Here is a 21,038-nt window from a genome sequence, read left to right as displayed (position 1 = left end):
GAGCCAGCGTGCGCGGCTCCCTGCGTGTCTGTGCCGCCCGTTTCTGGAGGGGAAATTCCTCGCCATTCTCCTCCTGGCCGCCTCTAGAAACTGGGGAAGGGACGATGGTGGTCACTGGCACTGCAAGGTTCTTAGGGCTCCAAGCACTGTTCTGGCAGAAGGGATCCCCCCCCCCCCCCCCCGTGTTCTGATTCCTCCCACACCCTGTGGCTGGGCGGGCTCCACCTGTGCTCCGCTCCTCTAGTGTTGCCCCCCCGGTGGCCTTCCCGCGTGGCCCTCCATCACAGCGGAAGCCAGCACACCCAGCCTGCCCCAAAGCGGAGGTCCCCAAGGCACAGGCACCGTGACGCGGCGCAGGCGTGGCGGACGCGTCTTCCGACCACAGGAGAGTGAGCTGGGGGCCCCGGGACAGAAGGCGGGTGCAGGTTTGGACACCCGTAGGCCTTTCGCCAGACGCGGGCAGGCGCCACGGGAGCCCTGTGGCTTTCGGCCGCGGTTTTCCAAAACCCCGTTAAGTTCTCAATAAGAAAAGACCGCAGCAGGGCACCTCGGGAGGCTGAGACCTGAGGGTTGCGGCAGGCATGTCTGTGAGACACAGACGGCAAAAAGCAGAAGCGGAGAGGCGTGGCTCAAGTGGTAGAGCACCGGTCTTGAGCAAAAAGGCTGCTAGGACAGCCCTTAGTTCAAGCCCTAGTACCGGCACAGAACAAAACAAGACCAACCAACCAACCGTTGGAGGCGGAGGAGGAGGAGGAGGAGGAGGAGGAGGAGGAGGAGGAGGAGGAGAAGGAGGAGGTCATAGTGATGGCAGAAATTCGAGTCTGAACTTGAAGGAACGGTGAGCGTGGGCTCAGTTTCTCCCTTCTGGCTGGCACCTGGCCTGAACAGCCTGAGCAGAACTGGGCCAAGCTGGCGTTGGCAGGATGTGGCCTTGTTCTGTTGGAGTCACAGGGCCGGGCTGGCCGGGAGCGAAGGCTCGGGGAGCCCCACAGAGCCCACGGGTTCCGTCACTCAGCCCTCAGGACCCCAGGGTCACGTGCGGAAACCACCCACACTCGGCCCTCCTCTTTGGTTCTGTGACGGCCAGACCCCAGCCACGCGGGAGGAAGCGCAGTCTGCGTGTCCACGGCGACAGGCCGTGGAAATGACAGGGGACCTGGTCAAGTGACGGGCCGGAGCGCTGTTCCCGACGTCCTCGGCCAGAGCCTCCCTTCTCCTCTGGCTCCCACTCCCCGTCTGTGGGGAGGGTCCAGTCAGACAGCTAGAGGAGGACCTTCTGGGCAGATGAGACCTGGCTGTGGCCAAGCTCTCGGTTCCAGTGCTGTTGGACGGCCGTGGGCAGTCTGTCCCTTCCCCCGGCCTCCTGAGGACGCGGAAGACGTGACTGGTGGGATTTCTGATGCGGTGTGATGAGCCCCTGGGGACCCGGCCAGGGCCAGCCATTTGGGGACCTACTCACCGGTGCTGCATGGAGAAATGTCAGAGGAGTCCTTGGATTCCCCTCCACCCACCCTGAGTCTTCCCAGCTTGTGTGGCCATGGAACGTGTGATTTGTGGTCTTTATCCCTCCAATGTGAATGCTCGTGTCTTTTGCTACAGTCCTGGGGCTTGAACTCAGGGCCTTGTACTCGCGCTCTGTGTGTGTGTGTGTGTGTGTGTGTGTATGCGCTCTACCGCTCAAGCCCTACTTTCAGCTTTTTAGTGAGTCATTGGAGAGAAGAGTCTCATGGACTTTTTCTGCCCTGCCCAGGGTGGCTTGGAACTGTGACCCTCAGACCTCCGCCTCCTGAGTAGCAGGTGTGAGCCATCGGTGCCTGGTTTATAGAGTTTTATTGGCACACAGCTGCACCTGCGCGTGTACGTACTGTTTGCGGCTGCTCTTAGGCTACACGGTGGAGGTGAACGGGGAGAGGCTGCGGTACCGGCTGTGGGCCCTCTAAGAGTGGGCTGACTCTTGGCACGGGGAGGCCTTTGTGGCTCAGGGTGAGATCAGCGTCCGTCCGCAGGCTGGGAGTCCAGCAGACCTGGGCTTGGATCACAGCCTGCCGCCCTCTGGCCGTGAACTCGAGCTGCTTTCCCAGGCCTGCCAAGGGCTCCGCTCCCGCTGGCGTGATTCACAGCTGCGGACCGGCCGCTGGCGTTGTCCAGCTCTTCCTTGAAATGGAGACTTCCGAGGAGCCCACCCTTGGTGGACGCCAGTTGCTGTGACTGAGTCGTCTGACTTCCTCATCCGTTTCTTGTTAGTTTAGTCCCGGCGAGTCAGCCCTCTAGGCCTGTGAAGCTGTGTTATCCGTTTCCTCTTTTTCCTCCTCCTCCTCCTCCTCCTCCTCTTCCTCCTCCTCCTCCTCCTCCTCCTCTTCCTCCTCCTCCTCCTCCTCTTCCTCCTCTCCTCCTCCTCCTCCTCCTCCTCCTCCTCCTCCTCCTCCTCCTCCTCCTCCCTCCTCCTCCTCCTCCTCCTCCTCCTCCTCCTCCTCCTCCTCCTCCTCCTCCTCCTCCTCCTCGTCGTCTTCCTCTTCTTTTGAACTCAAGGCCTCTTGTGTCAGCGTTGGAGCCGTACCCCCAGCTCTGTCTTGCTTTGGCTAATTCTGAGGTAGAGTCTCGCCCTTTTTGGCACAAGCTGGCCTGGATCAGGGCTCTTCTCCCTGCTTCGCTGAGATGACAGGCACACACCACCGTGTCTGACTTCTTTTTTCTGTTGATGAGGGTCTCACAAGCTGTTTTGCCCCAGGCTGACCTGGATAGAAAAGAACCACCATGCCCTCAGTGACGGCCTTCGGGGCAGTTGCGATGACAAGGGTGAGCCACCACGCACACTCGGGCTCGTACAACTGCTGCCCGGCCGCGGTGCGATGAATGGGCCAGGAAAACAGGAGAGACTCTGGCCCTTGGAGACAGAATCTGAGGTGGGTGGAGGTGCCGGTCTTTCCCTCCCTCTCCCCTCTCCCAGGACTGAGCCTGCTCCAGGACTGTGCCGTGCGCTCACCCAGGCCCAGAGGGGAGGGAGGTGGGTGGGGAGGGGGGGGGGCAGGACGGCCGCCACGGGCCATGTTTGCAGTCAGCTCTGTAAACTCGGCTAGATGCTGGGCCCGTCTCTCCCGCCCTGTCCTGATGCCCCCCCCCCCCGCCCCGCTCCATCCAGGCAGTGGTCAGAAGACCCCGGAACGGGGGTGTCCTAGAGGAAGCCGAGACCACAGAGTCTCCTTTTCTGGTGCCTGCCATCTCCCCTCCCCACGCCCGCCCCTGGAATCACGACGTGAAAGCCTCCTGCACCGAGGCGAGCGGGCACGGGAGCTGTGCGCAGGCCCCGGGCGTGGAGGGCGTGAGCACACCGGGTTTGCCCGCAGCGGCTCCCGAGCCCGCACCCGGTGACGTGCCAAGGCTCTGCGGGCCGGGCTGGAGCTCTCCAGCCGTGGGGTGCGCCCCGCCCTGGCCTTGGGGCGCCGGCTGGCTCGAGGGCTGGAGGGGAGGAGGATCGTGGCTGTGTCTATCAAGGGCAGGGGAGTTTGCAGCCGGTGAAGTTCCTGTTGCGTATTATTTTTTGTTTTGTTTTGATGTCATAACTCTGGAAAGAAAATGCAAAAGCCACTGTTAGGCTCTGGAGCCGGCGACGGCCTGCCGTCAGAAGTTCCCCAGCCGCCCATCCTGAATTTCACCATCAGAGAGTCCCTGCCCTCCCCCTCCCCCCCTGCCTTCTCCCCGTCTGTGGGGCCCCAGGGGCTGACAGCACCAGCGGGCTCGCCCATCTCTCCCTTGCTCAGGCTGTCTGCCTTGACACCGTGCCCCGGGCCAGGCTCAGAGCTCAGCACAGGACAGGGATTTGGAGGAGCCCTCCGACCCCCGCCTCCCACCCCACCTCCCCCCGTAGGAGGTGGTGGTGGCCCCGCTGGGCTCCCAGGATTCCCCGGGCTTCATCGTCCCGCGCCTCCGTGTACCAACTAGTAGGATGCCGGCGTAGTCGTCTATCTCCGAGTGCTCCGGGACCAGCATAGGGTGGTGGTCAGGGAAGCGACTCAGCCAGAGGGGGGTGTATGTCTGCCTGGGCTCCAGGCTGGTGGGGTGGCCCAGCCCCTCCCCAACCCTACAGCCCAGAAGCGTCAGAGGGTGGGGGGGGGGGGAGGTGGGAGAGGCATGGATGATCTTTAGAAGAACTCAGGCAGGCAAGAGGAGGTTGGGGCTTGGAGTCTGGCCCAATCTTGAATTCTGCGTGCTGTGCAGCTCGGGGCCAGTGTCTCAACCCTGCTGCCTTCACCCGGCACCTGGCATGGGGTGGAAGGCCTCCCTCAAGGCATATGGTGAGGGAGGGCAGGCCGAGCGAAGCCCAAAGTCGCCGGCACGCGCTCGCTCTCCGCAGGAGCCCTGACGCTGGGTGGTTTTGGAATATTAAACCTCTTTTTTTTTTTTTTTCCCTGAGACTAGGACTTGAACTCAGGGTCTGTTGCTTCTCAAAGGCTGGCACTCTACTCCCTGAGCCTCACTTGCAGTCTCTAAACCTTACTCTTTTTTTTTTTGGCCGGTCCTGGGGCTCGAACCCTGGGCCTGGGCGCAGTGCCTGAGCTCCTTTTTGCTAGCACGCTCCTCCTTTGAGGCACAGCGCCACTTGCAGCTTTTTCTGGTGGTGAATTGGAGTTCGAAGCCTCGCACGCTTTCCTGCCCCGACTGGCTTTGCAGGGCCGTCTTCGGATCTCAGCCTCCTGAGCAGCCAGGGGACCGGGGACCGGGGACCCCTCGTGGGGGCCCTGCCTGCGGCTGCATTGTTAAGGGAACCCAGCACCATCCAAGCCGTGACGGGGCGGCAGAGGTCCGTCCGGGGCCTCGGCTGCCCCCTCCCCGGGACAGCTCCTCACTCCTGGCAAGCGGAGGGAGGGCATCTCCTCTGTGCCCCCTCCCTCCCCGCCCCTCCCACTGGGGGCCGTGGCCAGGGCCGTGGGTCCCCCGGGAGCACCAGGGGAACCTGTTTACAGAGAACTGGGGCGGCCCCGGGGGGACCTGGACAGGTACCCAGAGGCGTCTCCCTGAGGATTCTGGGAGCCTGGCTCCGCCCAGCCCTGCGGAGGGGCGCCCCAGAGCCAGGGCACAATGGAGCGGCCCAGGCCCCGTGCCGGGCAGTGGAATCGAGTACTGGCTTCCTCCCAGTAAAGCAGGGCTGGATGCATGTGCAAATCTGGCCACAGCAAGCCGAGGGGGGGGGGGGCTGTGTGCTGGAGGTGACTCCCCCCTGCCCCTCCTGGCCCATCCGCGTCTCCCTCCTCTGCCGTGGGGATCTGGAGTCCCCCCCCCCCCCGTCCCGGCCCACAGGTGCGAGGAGGTAGGGACTGAGCCTCCGCGTGCCCGGCGTGTTGGTCCCAGGCTGGCAGAGCCCAAGGAGGGGGGCAGAGTGGCCCCTGCCCACTCCCTCCCCAGAGCCGGGCACCCCACGCCCACTTCTCCTCCCCCCAACCCCCCCACGCACCACCCTCCCTAGGAAATGTTGGGGGCAGACAAAGCCAAATCGGCTCCCGGGGCGGGGGGCACCCAGCTGCAGCCAACATCTGGGAGGCCGCGCCATTCACGGTGCCCCAGTGTGGCCCGGTGGTGAGAGCCAAGGTCGGCCGGCGGGGCTGGCTCGGCCCCTGGCACTGAGGGCACACGGGCCCCCAGGCCCGGCCCAGATCCCCGTGGGGCAGCGGGATGGGGGGGGGGCGGCAGGAGCAACCCTCCATGGGCAGGGAGCACCAGGAAATGACCCCGGTGGAGAGGCCTGGCGTTGGAAAGCCAGGCGGAAGGAGCACAGTCTCACCAGTGTGCGCAGCTGGCCAGGGAGGAAGGGGGATGCCCGCCCCCTCCCCCCTGCCTTGTAGACCTCCCCCTCATAGCCATTCCTTCCCTCTTTCCCACCCAGGGCTCTGGGAGCCTGCTCTGCCCACTGGGGGAAGGGGGTGGCGGGGGGTGGGGGGCGCGGAGGGCAGAAGCGGAACCGAGGGTTAATTAAATCACACGGTGAGATCTGTAGAAGCCGGGATGCTCCATTAGGCCCTGCGTGAACACGCGTGCTCGCCTGCCCCGGTTCCCCCCCCCCCCCCCGCCCGTGGCGGGCTCGTGAGCTGGTGTAATTACAGCTCACGCACTCGGCCTCATTAGCTAGCTCCGAAGGCCTCCGGGAGGTGCAGCGGCCCAGGACTCCACTCAACGTGGGTCTCGGGCGCGGAGCCTGCTTCGTCAAGGGACATGCCAGCCTGCCTGGTGGCACCAGGCCCAGATCCTTGCGAAGATTGGGGGGGGGTCATGGGACACAGGGCACGTCAGTGTGACACCAGCTCTGACCTGCCTGGGGTGAGTCCTGGCCTAGCCAGCGCCGAGATGTGGATGGCAGGCTCAGGGCTGCCACCGTCTTCGTCCCGGTGCTCCCGGTGCCTTCCCCTGGTTACCCAGTGACAGTGATGCTTTCCCGTCCTGCCGTCTCCTCTTCCTCCGGGCAGACTCCCAGGAGTGAACGGTGATTGGCTCAGCTCTCTGGGGAGGCCTGGTGATTGGCTGCTTGGAGGGGCGGGTGGCTACCTTTTGATCCAATCAGCCGGGCCCTCCCAGAGGGTGTGGTGACGTTCCCCTGGGGGGGAACCATTTGGGGTCATGGCTGTTGCCGGTTTATCGCCTTCATGTTTGGCCCCTTTCTAATGTCTTGGCCTCCCTTTTGGGGGCCCTGGTCTCATCTGCCATTTCATTGGCATTTCATTCTTCTTATTTTTGAAATCTCTACTACTGGTACTTAACCGGCTTTTCGATGTCCTCTCAGTGAGTGCCAGCCGTGGGGATGGACATGGGTGGAGCTAACTGCGCTAGCATGTGTGATTGGTACGATCGACGTAGATGACTGTTTGGCATCCCGAGTCTTTTGCACTCTGGTGAGAACTTCGGGCCGGCGCTGCCCCTCGGCTCTGAGCAGCTGCTCGCCCAGGACCCGGCGGCCGGTACGCGCTCCGGTACTGCGGGTGCCCATGTGGCTGTGTGCCGTGACGGGAGCTATCTTGTCGTGTCCTTCTCACCGGCAGCTCACCTGTCTCCGGATATTTCGCGGCAGAAATGGTGGGGTGTGAGCAGGGACCGTTGTTCATGACGATCGCTGGGTGTTGGAGGGTCACCGCTGTCTTCCCGTCCTCACACTGAGGCGGGGGGGGGGGGGGGGTCCGGGGGGCTCACTTACCGCCCGTGAGCATAGCGCCACCCCCCCCCCCCCCCCGCAGCTGTCGAAATGGTGCCGCAGGGCGTGGCTTACAACAGCAGGTGTCTTGTTCTTGCACAGTTTCGTAGCCGGAAGTCCAGAGCGGAAGTCCCGAGCGGCCTTCCGCGGCTTGTGGCTGCCGCCTCGGTTTCCACGGCACCGGCTCCGCTCCCCACCTCCCCCTCCGTGTCCTATCAGGATCCTGTCGCTGGATTTAGGCCGCGGTGGGAAGGTGCAGGCCGGACGCCTCCTGGCCAGGTGCCCTGTGTAGCCGTATCTGCGGAGACCGTCTTCGCAGGTCAGATGGCAGGGTCTGGGCGTTGCCGTGTGGACATGTCTTTTGGGGGCCGCCGGTGGCCCGCCACAGCGAGCGTGTGGTGTTGGGGCAGAGAAGAGCGGCAGGGGGTGAGTGCCGGCTGTGCGTTTCTGAGCTCCGACGTGCTCGTGGGAGAGCCGGTCCGCAGAGGCCTCGCCCGGGGGGGGGGGGGGGGCCGGGACGCCCTCCGTGCCTTGGTCAACCCCGATGCCTCCCGGGACGCCAAGTGGGAGGGCACGGGTAGCTAGGCGAGGCTGCCCGGACACAGCTCGGCGATAGTGTCACCAGCGCACACACACACACAGGCATGCACGCACACGCACACACGCACACACACACACACAGAGCAACTACGTGATTGCTTATAACAGTTCTGAGTTGGGCCCAGCTGAGCCTCACACTTCATAAACACTCAATCCCATCACGGCCGTTAGAATTACCATTACGTTTTATCTTCGTGCCCCATGCTTCCGATCATCCTCTGAGGATGACACTGGATAAACTGGGCGGGGGGGGAGGACCCCCTCCAAGGCTACAAAGCAAAGTCACCCAGTGGCGACAGGGCTCCGGCGATGTCGCTGGGTGGGTCAGTCCGGGCTTGCTCTGGCTCCTCGCCCGTCCTTCTTGTCTACGATCACCCAGATCACCCGGATGGCATTCGTCTGGGTTTGTAAATGAGGTTTTCAGGATGTTGTCCTGTCAGCATGTAACTGGAGATGGGCTGTTCCCCAGGGCGGGGAGGGGGGGCTGGGGGGGAAGGGCCCTGGGGCATGGCGAGCAGGCCCGGGCCCCTTGCCGGTGATTGTGTAATCACACGGGAACCTGGGAGCTTGCTAATGGGCCCTGGTGGCCATAAACCGTAATGAAAGTGCTTGTATTGCTGCTTGGTAGGGGGCTGCCCTGGGGTCCCTTCCCCGTAATTAAATTGGGGGTGGTCCTGCTGCTTATCCATCCTGAGACATTCGCTCCTCCCCTCCCCCTCACTCATTTATCCAGCCAGTTACTTGTTTATGACGCCACATATCAGTGCTGGCAGGAAGCTTGCTCCGGTCGGCTCCGGCTAGGAGCTAGGACTCCCGTTCCAGCTCTGGCTCCCAGCAGGTGGCCGGAGGCGGGAGGGGGGGTGGGGCTCCGCGCCCTGGGGAATTCCCTTACCCCTCCTCCCTTGGGTCTTCTCGTCTGTAAAGTGGAGAGACTAATGTCCTAGGCCGTGAGCCTTCTAGCAGGTCGGGAACAGGAACCCTGTGCGCCCCTGGGAAGGCACAGGGTTTGCTCCGGTGGCACTGGCAGGGTCAGACGTGGCGCCCCGTGTGTGTGATCCCGGCTCCTGGGGAGGTGGAAAGGATCTTGGTTTGAGGCCAGCCCAGGCAAGACCCTGAGGACCCGACCCCCCACCCCCAGTCTCAACAAACAAGCTATCTATCATCCTAGCTCAACAGGAGCGATGGCATAGGTGACTCGGTCCAAAACCGGCCTGACTAAAACTCGAGGCCCCATCTGAAAAACTACTGAAGCGAAAAGGGCCGCCGGGCGCGTGGCTGGAGCGGCAGAGCCTCGTAGCAAGCGTGCGAGCCTGAGTTGTTTAAATCTATACTGCCTCTCCCTCCCAGAAAAGATGGCGCTGCCCGGAGGACTCCGGTCCTCGCTGGACCCGCGCCTGCTGCCCGGCTCACACAGGGCCCAGGCCGCGCCCTCCAGACCAGGGCCCCCACGGCCACCAGCCCCACACCCTCAACAAGAGAGAAAGGTGGTAGGTGTGCTGCTGCGGAACCAAGCTTCAGGTGGTTTTGGGGGGGGTGATTATCGATGTAAGGTGTTGCTTCCTGCCTGCGTGCAAGCCGGGGAGAGGCTTGGCCCCCCCAAGGCAGGGTCCTGGCCAGCTCTGCGGTCCCCGAGTGAGGACCACTGACTCGGGGAGGTCAGGACCGGTCACCTCTGCCACCCAGGGTCCTGACTGGAGCCGCCACCCACCTGTGTTCCCCATCACCCCACACACGGGCGCAGAGAGGACCCCACTGAACCGCGCTGTCATCGCTCCCTCCCTTTTCCCTAATCCAATCTGGGCAGGCAGAAGCCGGCGCACTTCTTGTTACTGTTACTGCGGAACCATCTCTCTCCTGACTTGGAGGCTGAACAATCTGCCGGGGCCGTGGGAGCCTGGCCAGGTCCCGCCCCTTGTCATCGTCCTGGGAGTGACATCCCGGTGCCCCAATCATCTGCTCACGTCCGGGAGGGGGCGCCTTCCTGCCGGGTGCAGTAATTGAAGTCCTGATTGCATGGTGCTTCTGATTAGCCTGGCGGCCGGCCTTGGCAGAGTGTACTCCCTCCCCCCCCCCCCGCCCTCTCCACACTGGTCAGCCCTGGCGGCTCCTCCGGGCCTTGGCAGAGTGTACTACCCCCCCCCCGCCCCCTCCACACCAGTCAGCCAAGCGCTGAGCCAGGCCGCTGGGTGGCTCGCTCTGCTCTCTCTCTCTCTCTGCCTGTGAAGGGGCCCTGCCTCCCTCTGTGGGGTGCAATTCAGAGTCAGCGCCTCCTGCTCCCAAGCCGCCACCCCGATGTCTGGGCTGGGCCCTTCCGCTGCAGAGGGGCTGGGCTGGGCTCAGCACCTACCCGCCAGGGTCCCGCACGACCACCCCGGGCCTTGGAACCCAGGTCTTCTCATCCATTGATTATGGTCCTCCCTCCCCGCCCCCCCCCAGGCTTCCGGATTTGGGGGGGTCTTAGGGCCGACACAGTGAACGGATCCCAGCCCGTCGGTGTTGCCATGTCTCCCCACGGTGACCCCGTGAGCAGGTTCCTAATGGACTGGTGGGGCTGGGAAGGCCGGGAGAGGTCACAGGGCTGGCAAGCCACGAATCCAGGGTGTGAACCCCGGGCGCTTGGCCCCCTGCGCCGCCCGAGGGGTGTCGGCGCCCGCGGGGCGTGGGGCGGCGGGGGCCGCGCGTGCGTTTCCCCTCGTGGACGGGGCCTTGCTGGGAGGACCGTGCTCTCCCCGGCCGGAGGCCTGGTGCCCCTGCGGGTTTGGGGGGGTCTGCCGTGCTCGCTCCGCCCTGTGGCGGTGCGTGGGCCGTTGGGCGGCGGCGTGGGCCAGTCCGCGCGCGGGTCCTCCGGCGTCGTCCTTCCTCGTTCCAGGCAGTGAAGTCTGTTAATCCGTCCAGGCCTGGCCACGGGCCTGGCGTCAGGGCTGCCGGTCCCGCGGATGCCGCGGCGCCCCAGGTGCCGGGCTGGACTGGGCCGGGCGGGCGCAGTCCTGACTCGGATGCGATGCCGAGAAACAGAGCTGACCGCAGTCAGCTTGCCGCGTGGACTCAGGGGGCCTCACCGGGCCCGGGGGTGCTGATCCCTGCGGGCCTGGGGGATGCGCGTGCGCCGTGACAGATTAAAGCACGTATTCTGTGCGCGCGCCATTCCGGGGGCTTGAGCTCAGGGTCGGGGTGCCGTTCCCCGAGCCGCTTTGCCGAAGGCTGGCGCTCTGCCCCCCTGAGCCACAGCTCCGCTTCTGGTTTTCCGGTGGTTCATGGGAGATAAAGAGTCTCACAAGACGTTCCTGCCCCGGCTGGCTTCGAACTGCAGTCCTCAGATCTCAGCTCCCCGAGTAGCCGGTGAGCCACCGGTGCCTAACACATTTTTTTTTTGTTGTTGCACAGAATCATGGGTTTCCCGTGACGTTTCCACGCGTGCTGCATCTTGAACACAGTCACTTGCGGCTCCCCTCTCCCCCTCCTCCCACTCCAACCCCCCTCCCCACCTGCCTCTCTTTTCTCTTTCTACTCCCTCTTCTTTCTTCTCCTTTAAAAAAAAAAAAACTTCAGCTTCTTCATAGGAGAGAAAGCGTGATCGCTGTCTTTCTGAATGTGACTTATTTAACGTGGCGCCTGTTTTCCAACACAGGACACGATTTCATTCTTCCTTCTGGCTCAGGAATGCTCCCTGGTGTGCACAAGCCCCGCGTGGGCTCCGGCTTTCTGCGGTGGGGTGGAGTGTGCAGGTGTGTCTGTGGCGTGGGGGCTGTATTCCTTTGGGTCTGCACCCGGGATGGTGGGGTCGGAGATTTTCCAGGCGGCTGGTACGGCGCCGTGGGTGCCTGGGCATCCGCTCCCTCGACGTCGCCAGGGACCGCGCCTCTACTTCCCGAAGCCTCAGTCTCCCGGTCTGCGAGGGCTGAGGGCGGCGCCCGCCTCTCCTCGGAACGAGGTCGTAGACGTGCGATGCTTGTGGATGGCACGAGACGGGAGCCACGGCGAGGGGCCCCTGGGCACGGGCGGGGGTTGGGAGGTCCGAGGACCCGCGGGCAGCAGTCCCGGGGGGCGGGGAGGGCGCGAGGCCGTAGGCGCGGCGTGGGGTGGACGGGACCCGGCTGGCCCAGGACCGGGCTTGTGTCGGGCGTGGGGCGTGGGGCAGCCGGGCCGGGCCTGCCTGCGCCCCAGGGGGAGCCCCAGACGGCTGTAGCGGGGGAGGGGGGAACGAGGGAGGACGGAGGTGGGCAGGAGCAGGGCAGGGCCTGCGGCTCTGTGCCAGCCCCGGCGTCCGGCGGGGACAGGGCAGCCCCGAGCAGACCGGCCCGACGCGGGGGTGCGGTGGACGCACCGACGCCATGAGACCTGAAGGGGCAGGGAGCCCGGGCCTCGGGGGGACCCCAGCGCGGGGAGGCCGGAAGCCAGCCCGGCCCCCGGCCCGTCCTGACCCGCGCCGTCGGTGCGCGTCTGCGTCGGGCCAGCGTGCTGCTTCTCCCGGCCGGGGACCGTCGGCGCGCGCATCTCCACGTTCCCGGCGGAGAGGCTGAGACTCGGCGGGCCGACGTGGCCGGCCCGAACCCCACAGCCCCCTCCCTCCCCGCTCCCCGTGACCTCGCCACCTCCCACGGCCTCCCCCCCACCCCGCCAGGCGGAGTCACCGATGTCGCCGTCACCACCGTCGTCCTCACCCGGCGGCTTCAAGGGCGGGCGGCACACCGTCTTCTCCCGGGCAGTTCTGTCGCTCGGTTCTGCCCCTGCCGCCGCCTCGTTGAACCCCCAGGGTCCCCAGGCAACCCCGGTGTCCACTTCCGAGATTGGGGGAGGGGACACCCGGAGCAGCCCAGCCCAGGGGCCAGAGGGCGCGGGGACCTCCGGGCTCATCCGTGTGGCTGCGAACCGCAGGACACGAGGGCGAATCACGCCCGCGGCTCTCTCCGGGTCTCGTGTCCGGAAGCTGGAGTTTTGGATCGCCGCCAGGCCCACGCTTTGGGCCTAGGACGGTGCGTCAGGCCCGGCCATTGGCCCCAATGTACCCAACACAGTCACGGCTCACGGGCGGCGGACGGCTGCGGACGGCGCGTCAGTACGTGGGGTAGACGGTCCGCGCGCAGCTCCCGCGAGACCGCCCCCGGAAGTGACCCCCGCGGCGCGAGCTGCCCGTTCCTGTCGTGACCGCCCGGCACCGCTCGGCCTGCCTAGCCGGGTCTCGTAGGCATTTTGATAACAGCGTTCTTTTCCCCAGCAGTGAAAATAATGTACACATTATATGCGACACCACATACCGAGTTGTGTACGATGAACAATATCGTGTACCCATCAAACCGGTGTATCCATCAGATCGGTGCTCCTCGTCATTGATTCCCCAAGGAAGCTATTGAAGAGAATGTCGCTTTGGAAAAGCCGGAACACATCTTCTAAAAAGTAAGGTGGAGAACGGTGATTTGGAGCCGACCACCCTGAAGCGAGCTCTGTGGGTGTTCTGAATTTGCTGCTGCTTTTCCCCCCGGCTTGTGGACTTAATGAGGCTGTGATCACTGGTCTATAGAATTAAAACATCCCGTGTGCGACTTTATATCCCGTTCCCTCTCCCGCCAGGGGTTTGGCCTCCGTGCTGCGGTAGGATCTGCTGTCTGCCAGCGTGTCTCCACAGGCTGGGAGAGGGAGGCCGGGCTGGCCCACCCGGAGGTTCACCGTGAAGCCTGGAGGGAGGGGCGCCCTGGTAGGACACGGGTGTGCCCCCTTCCTGGGCCGGAGGTGGGCCCTGCTCTGGTCTGCCAGTGGCCGTTGCTTGGGCACAGGCAGATGGTGTTCTAGGACGTGCTGCGTCTCCAGTTATATTAGAAACGGCGTGCGCAGGAGCGCCCCATGCTCCCGGCGTCACGAAGGAGCCCGCGTGGGAAGTAGTCCCGTATTTCGTGGTCCCGGGCGGGCGGGCGGGCTTGCGGGTGAGGTCTGGCGCTGGCTGGAGCCGTGCGGCAGGGCGCCAGGCCCCAGAGGCCCATCCCGGCCCCCGGAATGTCCCGGCTGGTTGTCTCTGTGACCCGTCGAGTCCCGGAATGTTGGCATGGAAGGGGATCCCCGTGTTCCCATGCCGAGTCTGGGCCTGGAGATGGGAGTGTCGATTCTCTCCAAGCACACGCCCATGCAGGAGGGCCGGCCCTGGGTGTCGAAGAGCCCGGGTACTGGGCGGCTCACTAACAGAGGTCCTGGACGCCGGGGTCGCGCGGGCTGAAAGGGGGCGAGGTGGGGGTGCGGAGGGGGAGGGGTCCCGGGGGGCCGGCCTGTAGGTGACCTCGGGGGAGATGGGTCAGTCCCCGACAGGACTGGGTACCTGGCGCTAATGTGGGGGAGGGGTCTCGTTCACCCACAGCTGTGTTGGGAGGGGCTGGCCGGTCCTGGGTGGCCAGACATGTCCCCCCCCCACAGAGGGCTCCAGGAAGCGGGGTGAGGCTGCCCCTGGGTGGCCCTCTCCCCCAGGCAGTGCAGTCTGGGCGCTGTGGTGCTCCCCGCCCTTCCCCGGGCCCGGCCTCCCGCCCAGCGAGGCTCTAGGGAGGCAGCCGTTCTCCACTGCGTCTTGGCCCTTGGGCCCCGCTGTCTCCTCCCTGAAGTGACCTCCAGGGTGGGGGTGGGGGGCGGCCCGGTGCTCCCCTTGCCCTCCCGGGTCCCCGGTGGGTGCCCCAAGGCAGAGTGCCGGGCTGAGCTGTGTCACGTGGACTCCCCGGAAACCTGCAGGGCTTGTGGGGGGGAGGGAGGCAGGAGGTTGACGAGTGAACCCTGTCCTTAAAGTCAGACATCCTGCCTGGCCCCCCCCCCCGTCCCCTCCTGCCCAAGTGACCCTCCCCCCGTCTCTCCCCCCTAGCCGACATCATCTCCACCGTCGAGTTCAACCACACTGGAGAGCTCCTGGCCACGGGGCGACAAGGGCGGCCGGGTTGTCATCTTCCAGCGGGAACCGGAGGTGCGTAGCGGGGAGGGAGGGAGGGAGGGGGGGCCTGGCAGGGGTGGGGGCGGGGGGCTGGCTCCCTGCAGCGGGAGGGAGGATGCGGGGGCGGGGGGGGCTGCGGCTGGCAGGTGCAGAGGGGAGTCCTGGCCTGCGCACACAGCCCCGTTGGCTGATGGCTTGGTGCACCTGCAACCCCAGGAAAACCTTAGCATTTCTCTTTAAGGGGTCTGTGCGTACGTGTGTGTGTGTGTGTGCACACGCACATGTCCATGTGAGCACACACGCACGCCAATCCTGGGCTTGGAGCTTGAACTCGGGGACCCGAGCTGGCCTTCAGCTTTTTTTTTTTTTTAAAAGGCTGGCGCTCTACCACTTGAACCACAGCCTCATTTCTGGCGTTTTGCTGGTTGATGGGCGATGAGAGTCTCGTGGGCTTTCCCGCCCGTGCCGGCCTCAAGCCGTGCCCCTCAGGGCTCAGTCTCCCGGGAGCACGGGGCTGGTCCCCCGGCTCTGCTTCCCTCCCGCGGCCCCTCCCCACCACGCTGCCACGGGGGAGGAAGTGAAATGGAGGCGAGCCCGTGGCGGGACCGGAAGCGTTGCCAGAGCGAGGCTAAAAATAGATCCTTTGCCACAATGAACAGAAAAACTCCCGCGCCGCGCCTGCGTGGTGGGAGAACCCGTGGGTCGCCGGTGCCGGTTCACGTTGCCGTGGAAACCAGCTCGGCCCGGGGAAGCTGTTCCTGACGCGTCCTCCCGCGGGACCCGGCGCCCCCCTGTCACGGGGCCGGAGCTGCGCCCGGGGGGGGGGGGGGGGCCGTGCCGTCCAGAGCCGCGCAGGGCCGTCGGGGGTGCGGTTCTGTGTGGGGTCCGGTGTGGCAGACGTCCCGAGGACTGTGTGCGTGACCCCCACTGCGAGCCACGCCCCCGCCGGACCCGCGGCGCTAGGAACGGGTCAGGGCTGACGCGGTGGTCACGCCCCGCGAGAGGAAGCCTCCGTCAGCGTCCGGCGCAAAGTGGGGGCTCCAGCCGGCCGCACCGAGGACGAGGTGGGCCGCGGCCACGCGCCCAGCCCCGGGTCACGTCGGGCCGCGCTCGCTCCCGCCGGCCGGTTGGAGGGCCGTCAGTCCCCCGGGCGGTGTGGGCCGGCGGGCGGCCCCGTTCCCTGCTCTGCCCCGGCCTCCCCGGGCCTGTCCTGAAGCTCAGCGGCCCCTCGGTCTCCTTGCAGAGTAAAAATGCACCTCACAGCCAGGGGGAGTACGACGTGTACAGCACGTTCCAGAGCCACGAGCCCGAGTTCGACTATCTCAAGAGCCTGGAGATAGAGGAGAAGATCAACAAGATCAAATGGCTCCCGCAGCAGAACGCGGCTCACTCGCTCCTGTCCACCAATGGTGAGGCCTCCCGGGGGGTGGGGTGGTGTGCGTGTCACACCTGTGCACGCAGGTGCGTACGCGTGCATGCACGCAGGCAGGTGTGCAGGTGTGCGCTCCTGCAGCAGAGCATGGCCCGCTCGTTCCTGTCTACTGAGGGTGCAGTCAGTCGCCTGGTGTGTGTGTGTGTGTGTGTGTGTGTGCAAGACAGAGAGACTGATGGAAGGAGTCGGCTCACGTGATCGTGGGAGCCGGCGAGGCCACAGCCTGCAGGGCAAGCCCCGGGTGCGAGGCCAGGAAGAGCTTCCGTTCACGTCGGAGGGCCTGGCCGTGGGTCTGCCCGCTCTCCAGGCCTTCAGTGGGTTAGACGTGGCCCACTCCCGTCACGGGTTAGACGTGGCCCACTCCCGTCACGGAAGGTCACCTGCTTGCTTCAACCTCAGCTTAAAATTAAAAAACAAACAAACCACCCAACAGCCCTTGGCGGCAGTGCCTGAGCCGCAGGTAACAGGTGCTGCACACAGTTCGCCATCCCGGCCCCCGGGGGCTTTATCTTGGGATGCTCTTGGCGGGATGAGAACAGATGGGGGGTCCTGGGGTGTCAGACCCTCAGGCCAACGCTGTCACCTTTGGGATCCAACACGAGGAAGGGCCGGAGTGGACAGGTTCTGCACGCACACACACGCACGCACACACACGCACGCACACGCTCAGGCTTTGTCCGCCTGCGGGGCGCACACAGTGGGAGGTGTCACTGGTCCTCGGCTTCCGACTGGGTGGGGTCGTGCGGCCGGCCGGCGTGGGGCGTCCGCCCTCCGCGTCCCGGTGGCAGACGCGCGGCACGTCTCGTTCTTCTTCCAGACAAAACGATAAAATTATGGAAGATTACTGAGCGAGACAAAAGGCCGGAGGGCTACAACCTGAAGGACGAGGAAGGGAAGCTGAAGGACCTGTCCACGGTGACGTCGCTGCAGGTGGGCGCGGGGGGGGGAGGGGAGGGGCCCGGGGCGGGGGAAGGGGTCCCCCCGGGCAGCGCTCCTTCCCTTTTAAACCCCGGGGATGTCAAGGCGCCTGGGGGGAGGGGCCACCGCTTCCTCCTCAGGTGGCTGTGCGTGTTCCCCGCTCCGGGACTCAGTTTCCTCACCGGTGAAATAGAGATGGAGGGGGTACCCCGTGTTCCTCGGAGCGGGATGAGGTCACGGGACTCCGAAGTGCTTTCTACCTGCAGTAATCTGACGCGCCTGCCCGTCATCCTAGTAGGAGGCTTGAGGTCTGAGGATCGTGGTTCAAAGCCAGCCTGGGCAGGAAACCCCACGAGACTCTTTATTTCCAATAAACTACTAAAAAAAAACAAAGAAACAGGAGTGGAGTCGTAGCTTAAGCGGTAGAGCTCCATCCTTGAGCGACAAAGCTCAGGGACCGCGCCCAGACCCCGAGTTCAAGCCCCAGGACCAGCACACACACCAAAGCTGAGGCCCCCAAAGAGGCGCCTCTCCTGACCCCCTCCCTCCCTCCCCCTCCCCCCCCCCCAGGTGCCAGTGCTGAAGCCCATGGACCTCATGGTGGAGGTGAGCCCCCGGAGGATCTTTGCCAACGGCCACACCTACCACATCAACTCCATCTCGGTCAACAGCGACTGCGAGACCTACATGTCGGCGACCTGCGCATCAACCTGTGGCACCTGGCCATCACGGACCGCAGCTTCAGTATCCTGCGCCCCGGCCTCCCGCGGCAGGGCTCCCGCGCTGGGTGGGCTCGGCGGCCAGCAGGCCGCCTTGGGGTCTTTGTTTCCCTTCTTCAGGGAGAGGCGAGCTCGTCCGGGGTGTGGCTGGGGCCCAGGTGTGGAATCACGTGCCTGCTGATGAAAACGGGGCGTGCGTGTGCGCATGCGTGCTGGTACTGGGTCTCGGGTGCCTGGGTGCTGCCTGCCCCTTAGCACTTTTGCTCAAGGCTGGTGCTCCGCTGTGTGAGCCACGGCTCTGGTTCTTCCCTCTCCGTGGTTCGTCGGCGGTAGGAGCCGCACGGACTTTCCTGCCCGGGCTGGCTTCAGACCGGGGTCCTCAGATCGCAGCCTCCTGAGCGGCTAGGCTGACCGCCCGAGCCCCCGTGCCCGGCTGGAGGCTCGTTTGCGCTGGGAGGGCGACGGAGGGGCGGCTGGGCCCCGGAGCCTGGGCCGCGCTGAACGCGGATGCTGTTGGCCGCGTGCACCGAGGTCCTCTCCGGCCCTGACCCAGTGTGTGTGTGTGTGTGTGTGTGTGTGGAGGCGTCCCGCCCTCTCCAGCAGGACCCGGTGCGTCCGCGGGGCTGGGGGGTTGGACGGGAAGCCTGGCACCGGGGGTGCCGGCTGTCCTCGGGGCGCCTCTGGTTCCCGGCCCGCCGTCACCCCACGACTCGGCTTTGCACGCAGGACCTCGGGGGCCGGCCTCGGCCCTGGGGCACGTACCTCTGTGGTGGACGAGTACCCCACTCGTGTGGCGGGGTGTTCGGGGATCCCTAGAAGCCTCCGGAGCTGCGCCTGGTCCTGGGCCATGGCCCGGCCGCCCCCCCCCCCCCCGGGTGTCCCCTCGCGTCCCCTGGCGAGTCCCGCCAGGCCGTGGTGGAGAGGCCAGCGGCGGGCCGTGAGGGCGGCTCCGCGCTCAGAGCCTCCGCGGCCCCCCGGCGGCCCAGCGCGACGGGGCCTCAGGGAGCGGGGGCTCCGTGGTGTTCCGCGGGGGGGATCGGGACTCGGGGCTCCCGCCACGGCGTGGATCCCGCCACGGCCCCCGTCCCTCTGTGAGCTCTGCGGGGGGTGGGGGAAGGAAACAGCCGCTAAGGAGGGAAGGGCGTGAACGGGGGGAGCGAGATGGGGGTGCTGCCTGAAGACAGGGCCCCGGCTTTGCCTGGGGAGGGCGGGGGGCTCTTAGGCCATCAGTCCTGCTTCCTCCCAGGGACGGGGGGGCGGCGCGGGAGGGGGCCCAGAGGTGGCTGCAGATGCCCTTGCGCCCCTGCCAGGGTGCAGCAGGTGCAGGCACGCAGCAGGGGTGGATATAATAGACACAGGGTCGCGGCAGGGGCGGGGTGTATACAGGAGGCCCGGGCACGCAGCAGGGGTGGGTGGGTGTATACAGTAGGCACGCGGCAGGGGTGGGTGGGTGTATACAGTAGACCCGGGCACGCGGCAGGGGTGGGTGGGTGTATACAGTAGACCCGGGCACGCGGCAGGGGTGGGTGGGTGTATACAGTAGGCACGCAGCAGGGGCGGGTGTATACAGGAGGCACACGGCAGGGGCGGGTGTATACAGTAGGCCCGGGCACGAGGCAGGGGCGGGTATATACAGTAGGCCCGGGCATGCGTCAGGGGCGGGTGTATACAGTAGGCCCGGGGCACGAGGGCAGGGGCGGGTGTATACAGTAGGCCCGGGCACGCGGCAGGGGCGGGTGTATACAGGAGGCCCGGGCACGAGGCAGGGGCGGGTGTATACAGTAGGCCCGGGCACGAGGCAGGGGCGGGTGTATACAGTAGGCCGGGCACGAGGCAGGGGCGGGTGTATACAGGAGGCCCGGGCACGCGGCAGGGGCGGGTGTATACAGTAGGCCCGGGCACGCGGCAGGGGGCGGGTGTACACAGTAGGCCCGGGCACGCGGCAGGGGCGGGGTGTATACAGGAGGCCCATGCACGCGGCAGGGGCGGGTGTATACAGTAGGCACGCGGCACACGGCAGGGGCGGGTGTATACAGTAGGCCCGGGCACGCGGGCAGGGGCGGGGTATATACAGGAGGCCCATGCACGCGGCAGGGGCGGGTGTATACAGTAGGCACGCGGCACACGGCAGGGGCGGGTGTATACAGTAGGCCCGGGCACGCGGCAGGGGCGGGTGTATACAGGAGGCCCATGCACGCGGCAGGGGCGGGTGTATACAGTAGGCACGCGGCACACGGCAGGGGCGGGTGTATACAGTAGGCCCGGGCACGCGGCAGGGGTGGGCGGGTGTATACAGTAGGCACGCGGCAGGGGCGGGTGTACACAGTAGGCCCGGGCACGCGGCAGGGGCGGGTGTATACAGTAGGCCTGGCATGCGGCAGGGGCGGGTGTATACAGTAGGCACGCGGCAGGGGCGGGTGTACACAGTAGGCCCGGGCACGCGGCAGGGGCGGGTGTATACAGTAGGCACGCGGCAGGGGCGGGTGTACACAGTAGGCCCGGGCATGCGGCAGGGGTGGGTGGGTGTATACAGTAGGCACGCGGCAGGGGTGGGCGGGTGTATACAGTAGGCACGCGGCAGGGGTGGGCGGGTGTATACAGTAGGCACGAGGCAGGGGCGGGTGGGTGTATACAGTAGGCACGCGGCAGGGGTGGGTGGGTGTATACAGTAGGCACGAGGCAGGGGCGGGTGGGTGTATACAGTAGGCCCGGGCACGCGGCAGGGGTGCAGCCATCCCGGCCGGAGCTGGAGGGCCGTCATCGGGGGTGGGCAGGTGCTGGTCAGCCGTGAGGCCCGTGGGCGGACACGGGAGAGAGGGCGGCAGGCGTGCGGGGCGGCCGGGTCCTCGGGGTGGGGGTGTGTGTGTGGGGGGGTGCTGAGCCCCGGGTCCTCGGGGCTGGGGGGTGTGTGTGTGGGGGGGTGCTGAGCCCCGGGTCCTCGGGTCTGGGGTGTGTGTGGGGGGGGGGTGCTGAGCCCCGGGTCCTCGGGGCGGGGGGGGGGTGTGTGTGGGGGGGTGCTGAGCCCCGGGTCCTCGGGGCGGGGGGGGGGGTGTGTGTGGGGGGGTGCTGAGCCCCGGGTCCTCGGGGCTGGGGGGTGTGTGTGTGGGGGGGGTGCTGAGCCCCGGGTCCTCAGGGCTGGGGGGTTGTGTGTGTGGGGGGGTGCTGAGCCCCGGGTCCTCGGGGTGGGGTGTGTGTGTGGGGGGGGGGTGCTGAGCCCCGGGTCCTCGGGGTGGGGGGTGTGTGTGTGGGGGGGTGCTGAGCCCCGGGTCCTCAGGGCTGGGGGGTTGTGTGTGTGGG

At 66.1% G+C, this 21,038-nt stretch overlaps 1 protein-coding gene across 1 annotated transcript in view; it reads left to right on the top strand.

Moving 5' to 3' along the window:
• Ppp2r2c (protein phosphatase 2 regulatory subunit Bgamma) overlaps window positions 1-21,038 on the top strand; it is a 44,493-nt gene that overhangs the window by 19,222 nt on the left and 4,233 nt on the right. Inside the window, 8 exon segments of the mRNA XM_048364140.1 lie at window positions 14,607-14,659; window positions 14,661-14,705; window positions 15,916-16,081; window positions 16,922-17,034; window positions 17,593-17,713; window positions 17,716-17,809; window positions 18,468-18,591; window positions 18,701-18,832. Coding sequence (XP_048220097.1) covers window positions 14,607-14,659; window positions 14,661-14,705; window positions 15,916-16,081; window positions 16,922-17,034; window positions 17,593-17,713; window positions 17,716-17,809; window positions 18,468-18,591; window positions 18,701-18,832 — 848 coding nt within the window.

This window comes from Perognathus longimembris, chromosome 16 (assembly GCF_023159225.1).
Source record: "Perognathus longimembris pacificus isolate PPM17 chromosome 16, ASM2315922v1, whole genome shotgun sequence".
NCBI classification, from domain to species: domain Eukaryota; kingdom Metazoa; phylum Chordata; class Mammalia; order Rodentia; family Heteromyidae; genus Perognathus; species Perognathus longimembris.
This window is presented reverse-complemented; position numbering and strand designations above follow the sequence as displayed.